Consider the following 16858-nt stretch of genomic DNA (forward strand, 5'->3'; position numbering starts at 1 on the left):
ACATTCTCCGCCAATGGGACAAGGAGTCGACGTCCCTCAACAGAGTCGTCGTTCTTTCTCAGGCGGCCAAGGAATCTCTACGGTGGTGGCTTCTTCTCACCTCTTGGTCAAAAAGAAGGTCCTTCCTATCCCCGTCCTGGGCGATAGTTACGACAGACGCGAGTCTATCAGGGTGGGGAGCAGTTTTTCTCCACTACAGCGCTCAGGGTACGTGGACTCAGCAAGAGTCCACTCTTCAGATCAATGTTCTTGAACACAGAGCAGTGTATCTTGCCCTACAATCCTTCCAACAGCGGCTGGAAAGCAAGCATATCCGACTTCAGTCGGACAGCTCCACAGCGGTGGCATACATCAACCACCAAGGAAGAACGCGCAACCGGCAAGCCTTCCAGGAAGTCCGGCAGGTTCTGATGTGGGTGGAAGACACGGCATCCACCATATCCACAATTCACATCCCAAGTGTGGAAACTAGGAAGCTGACTTCCTAAGTCGCTGAGGTGTGGCCGAAAGAGTATGGTCTCCTCACCCGGACGGGTTTCAGGAGATCTGGCGCCGCTGACAGAGGCCGGACGTCGATCTAATGGCGTCACGGCACAACAACAATGTGCCAGCTTCATGGCACGGTTTCACAATCATCGAGCTCTGGCGGCAAACGCCTTAGTTCAGTATTGGTCGCAGTTCCAGCTACCTTAGGTGCCACCTCTGGCATTGTTGCCCAGAGTACTGCGCTAGATCAAGACCGACTGCGGCCGCGCCATCCTCGTCGCTACAAATTGGCCGAGGATGTTGTGGTACTCGGTTCTGTGGTGCCTCACGGTAGGCTAACCGGGGGCACTACCAGACCAATCAGACTGGCTGTCTCAAGGGCCATTCTTCCATTTGAATTCTACGGCCCTCAACCGGATGGTGTGGCATTGAGTCCTGGAACCTAGTGTCGTCAGGATTACCTCAGGACGTGGTTGCCACCATGAGACAGGCTAGCATACCAACGTCCGCCAAGATTGACCACAGGACGTGGAAGATGTTCTTATCTCGGTGCTCGGCGCAGGGTGTTTCTCCCTGGCCGGTTGCATCGTCTATGTTTCCTTCCTTCCTGCAATCTAGGTAGGAAAATGGGTTGTCGCTCAGTTCCCTTTAGGGACAAGTCTCAGCGCTATCTGTATTTTTTCAGAAACGACGACTTCCTCAGGTACGCACGTTCCTACGGGGAGTTTGTCTTCTCAGCACTCCGTACAAGCGGCCGTTAGAGCCCTGAGATCTGAACAAGGTTCTAATTGCTCTCCAGATGCCGCCTTTCGAGCCTTTGAAGGATGTCTCCCTTCCCGTTTTTCACGGGAAGTGGCCTTCTAGTAACGGTCTCGTCTCTTAGGAGAGTTTCCGAGCTAGCAACGCTCTCATACAAACTCCCTTCCTGGTCCTTCACCAGGACAGGGTAGTTCTGCGTCCGGTTCCGGAATTTCTCCCTAAGGTGGTATCCCATTTTCATATCAATCAGGATATCACCTCACCTTCTTTGTGTCCTCGTCCAGTCCATCAATTTCAGAAAGATTTGCATCTGTTGGTTCTGGTGAGAGCACTCAGGTTCTACTTCCCGCATGGCGCTCCTGCGCCACCCGGATGCACTCTTTGTCCTTGTCGCTGGTCGGCGTAAACAGTCGCAAGCTTCCAGATCCATCCTTGCTCGGGGGCTCGAGGAACCAATTCTTGAAACCTACAGTTCTACTGGGCTTCTGGTTCTCTCAAGGCCGAAGGCCCATTCTACCAGAGCCGTGGGTGCATCCTGGGCATTACGGCACCAGGCTACGGCTCAGCAGGTGTGTCAGGCACCCACCTGGTCGAGTCTACTTACTTTTACCAAGCATTATCAGACGCATACCTACGCTTCGGCAGACGCCAGCCTAGGTAGATAAGTCATTCAGGCGGCGGTTGGCCACCTGTAGGAGAGGGCCGTTTGACGGCCCTATCATGAGGTATTCTTTTACCCACCCAGGGATTGCTTTTGGACATCCCAATTGTCTGGGTCTCCCAATGGAGCGACAAAGAAGAAGGGAATTTTGTTTACTTACCGTAAATTCCTTTTCTTCTAGCTCCAATTGGGAGACCCAGCACCCGCCCTGTTTTCTCGGGGTTTTTCTGTTTTTTCGGGTACACATGTTGTTCATGTGGTATGGTTCAGTTCTCCGATGTTTCCTCGGATTGAATTGGTCTTTAAACCAGTTATTGGCTTTCCTCCTTCTTGCTTTGGCACTAAAACTGGTGAGCCAGTGATCCCACTGGGGGTGTATAGCCAGAAGGGGAGGGGCCTTACACTTTTAAGTGTAATACTTTGTGTGGCCTCCAGAGGCAATAGCTATACACCCAATTGTCTGGGTCTCCCAATTGGAGCTAGAAGAAAAGGAATTTACGGTAAGTAAACAAAATTCCCTTCTTTGCAATCTGCCCCCTGAATGATGTATACGGGGGGGAGGGGGGGGTGGTCATTACAATATTTCGTGCACTCTCATCCCGGTGGACACATTGCAGAAGTGGCGCTGTTAATCTTCATTTGTAAATGTGCAGCAGTCTCTGCGCCGGCCGTAGCTCCGGTCTCCCGTCGTACGGCTCCGGGGCTTGCATAGTAGTCATGAACCTGTTCTGCAGCCCCGCTGACGTCACGTAGCAGCGTCAGGAACGCGCCTCTTGGCAAAAGCTTCCACCAACGCACAAAGCAGGAAGAAGCCGGGGAAGGAGGTGATGCTCCACAGATGGGTAAAGCTCTTTTAAAGGGGTTGTCTCCTGGCAGAACATGCACAGACGTGGATCCGGCCTCTGGGACCCGCACCTGTCTCCAGACCAGGATCCCATTGTGCCAGGTGCCCGACCTGCGGTGACAGAAGAGGGGTCCGCAGCGGCGCCGGATCCCCCCATTCACTGCTATGGGAGTTTCCATTACAGCCGAGTGGACCAGGTTCTGTCGGTAGGGTCTGTCCACAGGTGGGACTCACATCTATTAGACATTTATTGTATGTCCTATGGATGTTCCCTGAAAGTCTGCCGTGAGACAGCCCCTTTAACCTCCTATATCATAGATTCTGTAGACTTTTCACAGACCTCCCCTTCTTGTCTGTGTTTGCTGCACATATGACGTTGATCGCTCGCCCGTCCTTCATTGATCGCTCGCCCGTCCTTCATTGATCGCTCGCCCGTCCTTCATTGATCGCTCGCCCGTCCTTCATTGATCACTCGCCCGCCCGTCCTTCATTGATCACTCGCCCGCCCGTCCTTCATTGATCGCTCGCCCGTCCTTCATTGATCCCTCGCCCGTCCTTCATTGATCCCTCGCCCGTCCTTCATCTTTGCTCCTGTTTTGCCTCTTTTTTGATTATACAATGTCCTCCCTGGGAATTGGCCGTCTGTGTCAGCTGCTACAGATAATGGATTATCGTGGGGAAGGGGAAGCGTGCATCGGTGACTAGGCATGCTGAGACTTCTAGTTCTTTAATTTCACAATGACCGGGGTGTTATGTATTTCCTACGTTGCCTATAAAGCCATAAATGCCTTTTGTTGCACAGCTCGTCCGAGTCTGCGGCAGCCCTGACGCACAGCAGCACGGGGACCAGTCTGAAGAGGCCGGACACCACAGAATCCCTCAACTCCTCCATGTCAAATGGGACCAATGATGCCGGTAGGTAGCGGCTGATGCCCCGATAATTGCCGGGGATTTGTTGTAGTACATTGGGTTGCGTGCAGCTCTCAAAGTAATGCAGTGTTCACACGGTCAGTAAAACCAGGAGTGGGTGAAAAATCCAGAAGTGGTGCCCTGTGTCTATTATACTTTTCCTCTGACTCCTGGTTTTGACTACAAATACTGATCTAAAATACTGAACGTGGCCTAACGTGAGTAATCCACGGGATAGTATGTGCGGATCCCACCGGTGAGACGTGCAATGGGACCCGCCAGTGCTGCAGTCACTGGTCCTAATGCCCTTACAAATGAATGGGATTACCGACTGCCTCGCAGCAGGACGAGAATGGACCCTATTGGTGGGACCCGCATCTATACAGGATGGGGCTATATCTCGAAAACTGCCAACTCCTGAACCCCTGCAGTCCACACTATGGATTTCCGTCATTATGGCCACCTGAAATCGGGCTTTGAGTTAATATCCACTTTAACACTTTATTATTTTTTAATGCCAGCATCTCCAGTTTCTGTGGACGAGTTCTTTAAGTGCGTTGTGGCTTCTTGTAGGCTCCCTCTAGTGGTGACTTGTATTAACCACAGTCATTTTCCCATAGACCAGTTTGACCCTCAGGATGACCGCGATGATGACGGGGAAGGCGAGTCTGTGGAGGAGCACAAGAGCGTCATCATGCACCTTCTGTCCCAGGTCCGTCTGGGCATGGACCTCACCAAGGTGAGAACTGAAACGTCATTCTTCAAAACAAGTCTTTGTGCTGTGTATTTTTTTTCCACTTTTTTGGAACCAGTCAGATAAAATAAAACCGGATTTGTTCTATAAACATGTTCCTTGCAGACGTCTTTAATGGAGGGTTTGTGTCTGGGCCAAAAACTGTTCTGATGACGGCGTCCGCGGCCCAGGGAAGGATTCTCCCTTCTCCCATCTTGGTTTATCTGAGCTTAATCTTAAGATTACATTATCCCTGACGAGCTGAAGATTCTATTGTTCCCTCTACATAGACATGGGGTTGTTAAAATACATATGTGCTTCAGGGGTATCGTAAGTTAACCCTTAATGATCCAAAGGAGGGCAAGAAACAGAAGTGAAATATATATACCAGATTTTTCGGTTTATAAGATGCATCAGCTTATAAGACGCACCCCAAATTTAGAGGAAAAAAAGGAGGCTGTCTTGCTAATTAGGTGGTGTCTTACCAGGAGCAGGCGTCAGTGGTGGTGGAGTGGGAGTCACAGGAGGCAGGGGCGGTGGTGGTGGTGGTGGTGGTGGAGCGGGTGTCACAGGAGGCAGGGGTGGTGGTGGTGGAGTGGGGGTCACAGGAGGCAGGGGCGGTGGTGGTGGTAGAGTGGGGGTCAAAGGAGGCAGGGGTGGTGGTGGTGGAGTGGGGGTCACAGGAGGCAGGGGTGGTGGTGGTGGAGTGGGGGTCACAGGAGGCAGGGGCGGTGGTGGTGGAGTGGGGGTCACAGGAGGCAGGGGCGGTGGTGGTGGAGCGGGGGTCACAGGAGGCAGGGGCGGTGGTGGTGGAGTGGGGGTCACAGGAGGCAGGAGCGGTGGTGGTAGAGTGGGGGTCACAGGAGGCAGGGGTGGTGGTGGAGGAGTGGGGGTCACAGGAGGCAGGGGCGGTGGTGGTGGAGTGGGGGTCACAGGAGGCAGGGGTGGTGGTGGTGGAGCGGGGGTCACAGGAGGCAGGGGCGGTGGTGGTGGAGTGGGGGTCACAGGAGGCAGGAGCGGTGGTGGTGGAGTGGGGGTCACAGGAGGCAGGGGTGGTGGTGGAGCGGGGGTCACAGGAGGCAGGGGCGGTGGTGGTGGAGTGGGGGTCACAGGAGGCAGGAGCGGTGGTGGTGGAGCAGGGGTCACAGGAGGCAGGGGCGGTGGTGGTGGAGCGGGGGTTACAGGAGGCAGGGGCGGTGGTGGTGGAGCGGGGGTTACAGGAGGCAGGGGCGGTGGTGGTGGAGCGGGGGTTACAGGAGGCAGGGGCAGTGGTGATGGAGCGGGGTCACAGGAGGCAGGGGCAGTGGTGGAGCAGGGAGATGCTTGTTGTGGGCGCTGTGAGGCAGGCAACTTTCAGAAACTGTCAGAGGTGCAGGCTTCAAAGAAATGGCGCCCAGTGTCGGCGCATGCGCAGATGGAGCTCTTGGCTCAAGATCTTATCTGCGCACGCGCCACCTCTGGGCGCCATTTTCCTTAAGTCCACTGCTGGGAGAGCAATGGGCTGGAGGTGGTGTGTGCACAGATATGATCTTGAGCCAAGAGCTCCATCTGCGTACACACCGACTCCAGGCTCCATTATTTGAAGTCCGCACCACCGACCTGGTCTGGATGGCGCCCGCAGCCCCAGCACAGCACCCGCAGCGTCGCTCCTGTGACGTCTCTCCACCATCCCTGGTAACCAACATTCGGATTATAAAATGCACCCCTTTTTTTCCTCAATTTTCAAGAGGAAAAGTGCGTCTTATAATCCAAAAAATAAGACAATCTGTCTTCTCTGTGCGCTACTTTGCATATAGAACCGTTAAGAATAATCTTTTTTTAACCCTTATAACTAAACCAAGTTTTGCTTTTGTGCTTACGCTTTTTCATTGATGTAGCAATATGAGGGTTTATTGTGATTGTCACCATTTATCTCGTTTTTACTGTATTTATTGCATGTAAAAATGAACTGGAAATGTATCCGTGCAATTCCAGCGATATCAGACTTGTATAGGGTTTTGTTTTTCCCTTAATGTTTTTGAATCTCTTTTCTTTGGGACTTGTCACCTTTCTTTCTCCCCTCTCGTGGTATTGTGAGGTCTGGTTTTCTCTTCGGTGAGCTGAGAGGCTAAACCTTCCATACACGATCCCCGAGAAATGTCCTCCCGTCCCTTACAGCTTCCGGGCACATTATCCGTGTATTGAAGTGTCGTCATTTATCCGTCATTTCAGACTCAGAAGTGTAAAGTGTTCTACAATCTGTTGGTGACGGGGGACCTTTGTGTTTTCTGCAGGTCGTACTCCCCACATTTATCCTGGAGAGAAGATCTTTACTGGAAATGTATGCCGATTTCTTTGCACATCCAGACCTGTTTGTAAGGTATTTACCCTCCTAAACTAATAAAAATAACAGCCGAGCCACCTCCCTCCCTCCCAGGTCTGTGTTCACACTCGCAGAAGTTCCCATCCAGCTTCAGATGTCCGCACATCTCTTCTTTTGCTTCTATCTGGGATATACATTTGGCGTTTTCCCCGATGTATACCTCCGACAGATGTATGCCATGCATATGCCAGTCATGGACTCCCTTTTAAAGAGAACCTGTCCCCACGGTTTTCCCCTTTAAACTGCGGCCACCACCAGTGGGCTCTTGTATACCGTATTGTAGAACACTGTATATAAGAGCCCAGGCCGCTGTGTGAAGTAAAAAATACCTTTTATTATACTCACCCGGGGTGGTCCGGTCCGATGAGCCTCTCTGGTCTCAGTCCAGCACCTCCTATCTTCCTCCTATCTCCGTCCTCCTTCATGGCTCCATGTAGATGACACGTCCTACATCATTCACAGAGGAACTTCCATTGCGGTCCTGCGCAGGCGCACTTTGATCTATCCTGAGAGCACAGCAAAGTACTGTGATGCGCCGGCGCGAGGAAAGGTTAAAGACCGCCAGCACTACAATGCTTATATCTGCCCTCAGCAGGGCTGATTAAACTGTGCTTGTGAAGGAATGTCATCGAGGCCTCTGTGTGGACGATATAGGACGCATCATCCAATGGAGCCGGGAAGGAGGACGGCGATGGACTGTAGAGAGGAGGCACCGGACCAAGAACGACGACACCCATCGGACCGAAGCACCCCCTAAGTGAATGTTATAAATGTGTTTTTTTTTTTTTTTTTTTAGTTTATACAGAGCGGCCTGGGCTCTTATATACAGTATTTTAGAATACTGTACATAAGAGCTCACTGGTGGTGACCGCAGGTTATGGGGACAAATCTGGTGACAGGTTCCTTTTTTTATAAGAGTCCTTCAAGGTTTTTTTTTTGTTTTTGTGTGTTTTTATACTGCTCCGCGCTGTATTAGAGAGCACTGTAGATTTTTTTTTTTTTTAAACCTTGTAGTAAATATCAATGTGAACGGAGCCATCCTTTGCAGTTTGGTGGCCAGAATAGCTTAATAATATCCTGCGCTGTTTTAAAACCTGACAATTTCCGTTATAAGTCATTATGGATCTTGTAAAAACTGAAGCAGAGACACCAACAACATAAAGGACCCGAGCTATATTGTGAGCGGTGGTATGAATACCAGAACTGTGACATTGGTGCATAATGATCAGTGCGACATAAATTTGCGGTAATATTGCTCGTGTGGTTTCTTTTAGTATTGGTGACTACAAAGATCCCAAAGACAGGATGATTCAGGTGGTGAAGTGGTACCTGTCTGCCTTCCATGCGGGCAGGAAGGGCTCTGTCGCAAAGAAGCCTTACAACCCCATCCTCGGAGAAGTCTTCCAGTGTCACTGGGACCTGCCAGGACAGGACAACGAGGACTCCGTAAGTTGGGTTCAGTTCTAATTGGTGAAAAAAAAAGGTTTTCTTGGCATATGATATTGATGACGCAGATCGGTGGCGTCCAACATCCGAAACGCCCCACGATCAGCTGGGTGCCTCTGAATGTAACCATTGAATGGAGCTGCTCCGTCCAACGTGTAGCGGCTGATGCCGGGCGCTGTAGATCGGCTCCTAATAACAGCTGGTCGGTGGGAGTTACGGGTGGCGGACCCCAACAATCTGCAGGAAAACATTTTCTTAAATGGTTTTGTCTTATGAATAATTACATTAAGCATTGGTAAAATTAGGTGGACTATTTGGGAGGGAAGCAACAAGGAACACGGGGGGCGCAGTAACAAGAAAGTAACGATATCTAGATTCTGGATTATTTCTTATCAATGATTCGAAAAAAAAAAACCAAAAACTTGTTACATTTTTTTTGCTTGCTATGTTAAAATGAATGAATATTTACTTATGGAACAACCTCTCAACCGTAAATACAAACCCACGTCCCGTCGTGGCCTTTCCATACAATGGCATTAATATATCCTTTTATTTCAGGAGCAGGTTTCTGAAGGGCCAGTTCCTTGGGCTTCCAAAAACAATGTGACTTTTGTATCCGAGCAGGTCTCGCACCATCCGCCAAGTAAGTGGCAATTTAATTTAGATTCTTTTATTTGTGGACAATGTTTTGTGTTTTTTTTTTTTTATGATCACATGAGGCTGTAAAATGTCTCCATTCACATAAAATGTGCCTTAATAGGGTGCGAGTCCCTAGATATAGGGCAGTTTATAATCTTATTAGTTCTTAAGAGGTTTGTCTTGTTTTCTGAAATGGGTAAAATTGTAAAGTAAATGTAAAAACGAGAAACTTTACAATTTACCTCTTCTTAAGTCAGCTCGGTTTTAAAGAACGAAGGGATTTTTATTTCTATATGGTATTGTTCGAGGCCGGGTGACTGCCACATCTGTCATCCAACGCCGATTTCCTAAGCAAGGAGCATGCACTTGAAAACTGTCCTATAACATTTCCTATAAAGCACTGCTCTGCAGCTTGTCAGACCATTGAATCCGGCCAGAGTCTGTGCTTGTGCGCTCCTCGGACGGCTTTGCTGGCATCACCTGAGTGAGCGCAGCTCATGAAGATAGTAACCCTTTCAGTTAGGCTTGCTTTATGCAGCAAACTGTTCCTGTGATATCACCTCCTACTGCATTATACAGTGCCTTGCGAAAGTATTCGGCCCCCTTGAATTTTTTAACCTTTTCCCACATTTCAGGCTTCAAACCTAAAGATAAAAATGTGACTGTTCTGGTGAAGAATCAACAACAAGTGACACAATTGTGAAGATGAAAGAAATTTATTGCTTATTTTAAACTTTTATAAAAAAAAAACTGAAAATTGGGGCGTGCAATATTATTCATCCCCTGTAAGTGAATACTTTGTAGCGCCCCCTTTTGCTGGGATTACAGCTGCAGTCTCTTGGGGTATGTGTCTATCAGTTTTGCACATGGAGAGGCTGAAATTCTCGCCCATTCTTCCTTTGTAAACAGCTGGAGCTGAGTGAGGTTGGATGGAGGCGTTTGTGAACAGCAGTTTTCAGCTCTTTCCACAGATTCTCGATTGGGTTCAGGTCTGGGCTGTGACTTGGCCATTCTATCACCTGGATACGGTTATTTGTGAATCATTCCATTGTAGATTTTGCTTTATGTTTGGGATCATTGTCTTGTTGGAAGACAAATCTCCGTCCCAGTCTCAGGTCTTTTGCAGACTCCAACAGGTTTTCTTCAAGAATGGTCCTGTATTTGGCTCCATCCATCTTCCCATCAATTTTAACCATCTTCCCTGTCCCTGCTGAAGAAAAGCAGGCCCAAACTATGATGCTGCCACCACCATGTTTGACAGTGGGGATGGTGTCTTCAGTTGATGAGCTGTTTTGCATTTACGCCAAACATATCGTTTGGCATTGTGCCCAAAAATTTCAATTTTTGGTTTCATCCGACCAGAGCACCTTCTTCCACATGTTTGGTGTCTCCAGGTGGCTTGTGGCAAACCTTAAACATCACTTTTTATGGATATCTTTGAGAAATGGCTTTCTTCTTGCCACTCTTCCATAGAGGCCAGATTTGTGCAGTGTAGACTGATTGTTTTCCTATGGACAGACTCTCCCACCTCAGCTGTAGATCTCTGCAGTTCATCCAGAGGGATCATGGGCCTCTTGGCTGCATCTCTGATCAGTCTTCTCCTCGTTTGAGATGAAATTTGTGAGGGACGGCCGGGTCTTGGTAGATTTGCAGTGGTATGATACTCCTTCCATTTCAATATGATCGCTTTCACAGGGCTTCTTGGGATGTGTAACGTTGTGGAAATCTTTTTGTAACCAAATCCGGCTTTAATCTTCTCCACAACAGTATCACGGACCTGCCTGTTGTGTTCCTTGGTCTTCATGATGCTCTCTGCGCTTTACACAGAACACTGAGACTATCACAAAGCAGGGGCATTTATACGGAGACTTGATTACACACAGGTGCTTATATTTATCATCATCAGTCATTTAGGACAACATTGCATCATTCAGAGATCCTCAATCAACTTCTGGAGTGAGTTTGCTGCACTGAAAGTAAAGGGGATGAATATTATTGCACGCCCCAATTTTCAGGGTTTTTTTATTTTTTACAAAAGTTTAAAATAAGCAAATTTCATTCGACTTCACAATTGTCTCCACTTGTTGTTGATTCTTTACCATAAAATTAAAATTTTTATCTTTTGTTTGAAGCCTGAAATGTGGGAAAAGGTTGAAAAATTCAAGGGGGCTGAATACTTCCGCAAGGCACTGTAACTTGCTCAAATAGTGGAAGATGTCTACATATCATCGGGGATGGAGTGGATGATGCCAGCTCTCAATTCCTTTTGGTGCTGCTTATATGTGAAAGGATAGGACTCTATTCACACACACTCAGGAGAAACTGACATTAACACTTTGCTCGCCAAAGGAAACTACATGTTATATATAGTCTTACAGGGCAATGAAAGGTTCAAGGCTAGAGTCTATCACCAGTCTCATACTGCAGAGAGACGGCAGAGACAATTTGCCCCTCATCAGTGCAAAAGCAGGAGAGCTGATGGGGGGCTAAGGGGTAATGTTTCCCTTTGTGCAGAGTGTCGAGTCGGTGAAGGGAGACTTGTATGCCATGCAGTGCTCCCCTGAGAAATGAAATATGCCTCTTTACACAGGAAGAGGACGAGGACTCTAGTGCAGCCCAGGAGGAGGCCCTATTGTTATAGTCTTCGTACTTTCTGAAGAGCCTGTTTGTCCATCATCTAATGTAAAAGCTGGCGGGATAGTACGTAAATATGTAAAAACTGTACCTTATCTAGTTTCAGCCTTTTATGCCGAATGCTATAACAAGAGGATACAATTCAACGCCCACATATGGACAAAGTCTAAATTTTTGGGGATGTCTATTGGAGTCCATAATATCGGGCAAGGTAAGCCGTATGTTGTATTGCTATGGATGAGCTAAAAGAGGGTAAGCAGCTCACCCCCAAGAAGATAAAGCTGGTCTCCGTTATTCCTCTCTGTAGGTTGTGTGTCCTGTTTAGACTACGATGAGCACTACATCCTAACTTTCCCCAATGGTTACGGGAGGTGAGTGAAGCTCATTCTACAAGATACTTTTTGAATAATGTATCACTTACTATATTGTAAAGCATTATAAAAAATAATGCATAAAGAAATGTGTCCTCAGGTCCATACTGACTGTGCCTTGGGTGGAGCTGGGAGGAGAATGCAACATTAACTGTTCCAAAACTGGATACAGCGCCACAATCTCGTTTCATACCAAACCCTTCTACGGCGGCAAAAAGCACAGAATAACAGCAGAGATCTAGTAAGTGTCCAAAATCGGACTTTAATAGACCAATGGGAATACGGCCCAGTCTCCTGGATATACAGTAATGTAAGACCCCATATACACAGCCGGACTATGCCTCTGCACAGCCTGCAAGTAGTGGTGTTACAGCTCATATACTACAGCTATATATACTGTGTCTCTGAACGATTACCATATTCCAAATCTAAAAGAAAAAATACTAATGCTGTATTTATAAAAGAACCCATCACCATAATATATAGGGACTGACAGAGACCTTATCCTGAGCTATGATGTCTATATACAGTGCAGGGCAGCCAAATCGCAGCTCTAAAATAGGCGCATGAATGTAAGTTGCATGGATGTTTTTGGTATTGCTGTCGCAGCAGCGGTGCGGCCTCATTCATACATTTCTAGGAAAATGGAAAAACCATGCACATTGCAGTTATCTAGTAGTGATGAGCGGGCACTACCATGCTCGGGTGCTCAGTACTGGTAACTAGTGATGAGCGGACACTACCATACTCGGGTGCTCAGTACTGGTAACTAGTGATGAGCGGGCACTACCATGCTCGGGTGCTCAGTACTGGTAACTAGTGATGAGCGGGCACTACCATGCTCGGGTGCTCTGTACTGGTAACTAGTGATGAGCGGGCACTACCATGCTCGGGTGCTCAGTACTGGTAACTAGTGATGAGCGGGCATTACCATGCTCGAGTGCTCTGTACTAGTGATGAGCGGGCACTACCATGCTCAGGTGCTCAGTACTGGTAACTAGTGATGAGTGGGCACTACCATGCTCGGGTGCTCTGTACTGGTAACTAGTGATGAGCGGGCACTACCATGCTCGGGTGCTCAGTACTGGTAACTAGTGATGAGCGGGCACTACCATGCTCGGGTGCTCAGTACTGGTAACTAGTGATGAGCGGGCACTACCATGCTCGGGTGCTCAGTACTGGTAACTAGTGATGAGCGGACACTACCATGCTCGGGTGCTCAGTACTGGTAACTAGTGATGAGCGGACACTACCATGCTCGGGTGCTCTGTACTGGTAACTAGTGATGAGCGGGCACTACCATGCTCGGGTGCTCTGTACTGGTAACTAGTGATGAGCGGGCACTACCATGCTCGGGTGCTCAGTACTGGTAACTAGTGATGAGCGGGCACTACCATGCTCAGGTGCTCAGTACTGGTAACTAGTGATGAGCGGGCACTACCATGCTCGGGAGCTCAGTACTGGTAACTAGTGATGAGCGGGCACTACCATGCTCGGGTGCTCAGTACTGGTAACTAGTGATGAGCGGGCACTACCATGCTCGGGTGCTCAGTACTGGTAACTAGTGATGAGCGGGCACTACCATGCTCGGGTGCTCAGTACTGGTAACTAGTGATGAGCGGGCACTACCATGCTCGGGTGCTCAGTACTGGTAACTAGTGATGAGCGGGCACTACCATGCTCGGGTGCTCAGTACTGGTAACTAGTGATGAGCGGGCACTACCATGCTCGGGTGCTCAGTACTGGTAACTAGTGATGAGCGGGCACTACCATGCTCGGGTGTTCAGTACTGGTAACTAGTGATGAGCGGGCACTACCATGCTCAGGTGCTCAGTACTGGTAACTAGTGATGAGTGGGCACTACCATGCTCGGGTGCTCAGTACTGGTAACTAGTGATGAGCGGGCACTACCATGCTCGGGTGTTCAGTACTGGTAACTAGTGATGAGTGGGCACTACCATGCTCAGGTGCTCTGTACTGGTAACTAGTGATGAGTGGGCACTACCATGCTCAGGTGCTCAGTACTGGTAACTAGTGATGAGCGGGCACTACCATGCTCGGGTGCTCAGTACTGGTAACTAGTGATGAGCGGGCACTACCATGCTCGGGTGCTCATAACGAGCAGTCGGATGCTCGGATGGGCTTGATTTGTGTACAGAGTATAATGGAAGTCAACGGGGAACTCGAGCATTTTTAGGTAAGATCTTCGAGCTTCCCATTGGCTTCCATTAGGGTACCTGCCTGTGGTCAGTGTTAGTAGCATTTTGGATGCAACGTGTTTTTGCGGAGTCCAAAACGCTGTTGTACAGTAGAAGCAACTAATTTACAACCAAAATGTTGTGAGAAAAGGTTGGAAAAAATAACAGATTTCTTTGTCGCTCTATTGGGAGACCCAGACAATTGGGTGTATAGGCTATGCCTCCGGAGGCCGCACAAAGTATTACACTCAAAAGTGTTAAGCCCCTCCCCTTCTGCCTATACACCCCCCGTGCTCCCACGGGCTCCTCAGTTTTTTGCTTTGTGCGAAGGAGGTCAGACATGCACGCACAGCTCCACAGATTGGTCAGCAGCAGCTGCTGACCATGTCGGATGGAAGAAAAGTGGGCCCATATAGGGCCCCCAGCATGCTCCCTTCTCACCCCACTCTTGTCGGTGGTGTTGTAAGGTTGAGGTATCCATTGCGGGTACGGAGGCTGGAGCCCACATGCTGTTTTCCTTCCCCATCCCCCTCAGGGCTCTGGTGGAAGTGGGATCCTATCGGTCTCCAGGCACAGGAGACCGTGCTTCATCCACAACTCCTGTGGAGCCTGCTGGATAGGAGCCGGGTATCGTTCAGGGACATGGCCCTGCTACTTGGAGGTACTCTGTGTCCCCGTGGGGACCGCGCACAGCAACACTCCAGCTTTGCTGGGTGTGCTAGTGCGCCGGGGACCGCGGCGCTGACCGGGTTAATATGTGCCATTACACACTCAGCGTTGCTGAGTGTGTTTATGTATAGGGACTGCCGCACTGACCGCCGCTTGCGGCACGGCTGGGACTTGTAGTGCGCCGGGGACTTCCACGCCGGCCGCGCTTTTATGGCGGCCGCGTTTATTACTAGAGTCCCCGGCTTTTTTGCGGCCTAGTTTCCTTTCCTCCCGCCCACAGCCCTGACAGGCAGGGGAAGGGCGGGACGCTGCACAGAACGAGCAGCACTGAGGGCTGGAGCATGCTTTGCATACTCCACTCCCCTCACTGTGCACAGTGCAGGCACCAGTTCCCGCACTTTCTGGGTCACGCCCACGGCTCCCTCCTCTCCTCAGGACGCCGGCAGCCATTCCTGTCAGCTCCTCGGACGCTGCAGAGGGGGACAAAATCTGGGAGACCCAGGCAGGGACTCTGGTGACCGCACAACCGCTTTAAGCGGGTGGTAAGCAGCACCTGTGGTGCTAGCCCCATTGTGCAGTAGTGTAACATTATATGTTTATTTTACACCGTATAGTGCACAGTTGATTTCTGGCTATATACCCTATTGTGTTGCTCAGGGAAGATAATAGCATGGCGCCCACGAAAGGCAGGGGTGCCAAAACACAGGCTTATTATGTTGCCTGCGCCGCATGTACGACCCCGCTACCGGCAGGTTCCACTGACCCTCATTGTAGGCACTGTTCGGCCCCTGTGGCACTTACTCAGCCAGAGCCTCTGCTAGGGGGGGCCCAGGGGGAGCCACCTGCTAACACTGTTCAGGTGACAGGGACGGAGTTTGCAAAACTCTCTGAGACTATGGCTAAGATACTGGAAGCCTTGCAGTCCAGGCCGGTATCTCAGCACAGGGACTCTGTTGATTCTTTGTTCCCTGGCCCACCTCAGCTGGACCAACAATGTCCTCCCGGGGTATCTCATGGATCCCAAGCTGAGGGTTCTGACACAGACCCCGGCCCCAGACCGACTAAGCGAGCTCGCTTAGATTTTCCCTCGACATCATCATATTGTCCAGGGTCTCAGCGAGGGGAATCGCTGGTTGATGACGCGGAAGTAGCTGATCAGGATTCTGATCCTGAGGCCGCTCTCAATCTTGATACTCCGGACGGGGACGCCATAGTGAACGACCTTATTGCGTCCATCAATCGTATGTTGGATATTTCTCCCTCAGCTCCTCCGGCGGAGGAGTCGGCTTCCCAGCAGGAGAAATTCCGGTTCAGGTTCCCCAAGCGTACACCGAGTATGTTTCTGGACCACTCTGATTTCAGAGAGGCAGTCCAGAATCACCATGCTTGTCCAGATAAGCGTTTTTCTAAGCGCCTTAAGGATGCACGTTATCCCTTTCCCCCTGACGTGGTCAAAAGTTGGGCTCAGTGTCCCAAAGTGGATCCTCCAATCTCCAGACTGGCAGCTAGATCCATACTTGCAGTGGAAGATGGGGCTTCACTCAAAGATGCCACTGACAGGCAGATGGAGCTCTGGTTGAAATCCATCTATGAAGCTATCGGCGCTTCTTTTGCCCCAGCATTCGCAGCCGTATGGGCGCTACAAGCTATCTCAGCAGGTCAAGCGCAAATTGACGCAGCCACACGCACGTCCGCGCCACAGGTGGCGTCCATAACCACTCAGACGTCGGCATTTGCGTCTTACGCTATTAATGCTATCCTGGACTCTGCGAGCCGTACGGCAGTTGCAGCCGCCAATTCGGTGGTACTCCGCAGGGCCTTGTGGCTACGGGAATGGAAGGCAGATTCTGTTTCCAAAAAGCGCTTAACCAGTTTGCCAATTTCTGGCGAACGATTGTTTGGCGAGCGTTTGGATGAAATCATCAAACAATCCAAGGGAAAGGATACATCCTTACCCCAGCCCAAACCGAACATACCCCAACAGAGGAAGGGGCAGTCGAGGTTTCGGTCCTTTCGGGGCGCGGGCAGGTCCCAATTCTCCTCGTCCAAAAGGCCTCAGAAAGATCAAAGGAACTCTGATGCATGGCGGTCTAAGTCACGTCCTAAACAGACCACCGGAGGTGCCGCTACCAAAGCGGCTTCCTCAT

The 16858-nt window shown here is 49.9% G+C and overlaps 1 protein-coding gene across 7 annotated transcripts in view; it reads left to right on the forward strand.

Moving 5' to 3' along the window:
* Positions 1-16858, forward strand: part of OSBPL9 (oxysterol binding protein like 9) — a 155741-nt gene that overhangs the window by 120986 nt on the left and 17897 nt on the right. For all 7 annotated transcript variants that reach the window (XM_075320562.1, XM_075320563.1, XM_075320564.1 and 4 more), the window contains 8 exons: positions 3553-3665; positions 4280-4398; positions 6666-6751; positions 8029-8200; positions 8759-8843; positions 11574-11684; positions 11781-11844; positions 11945-12085. In XM_075320562.1, coding sequence (XP_075176677.1) covers positions 3553-3665; positions 4280-4398; positions 6666-6751; positions 8029-8200; positions 8759-8843; positions 11574-11684; positions 11781-11844; positions 11945-12085 — 891 coding nt within the window. The remainder of the gene's footprint in view (positions 1-3552; positions 3666-4279; positions 4399-6665; positions 6752-8028; positions 8201-8758; positions 8844-11573; positions 11685-11780; positions 11845-11944; positions 12086-16858) is intronic.

The sequence above is a fragment of the Anomaloglossus baeobatrachus genome, chromosome 8 (assembly GCF_048569485.1).
Source record: "Anomaloglossus baeobatrachus isolate aAnoBae1 chromosome 8, aAnoBae1.hap1, whole genome shotgun sequence".
Lineage (NCBI taxonomy): Eukaryota > Metazoa > Chordata > Amphibia > Anura > Aromobatidae > Anomaloglossus > Anomaloglossus baeobatrachus.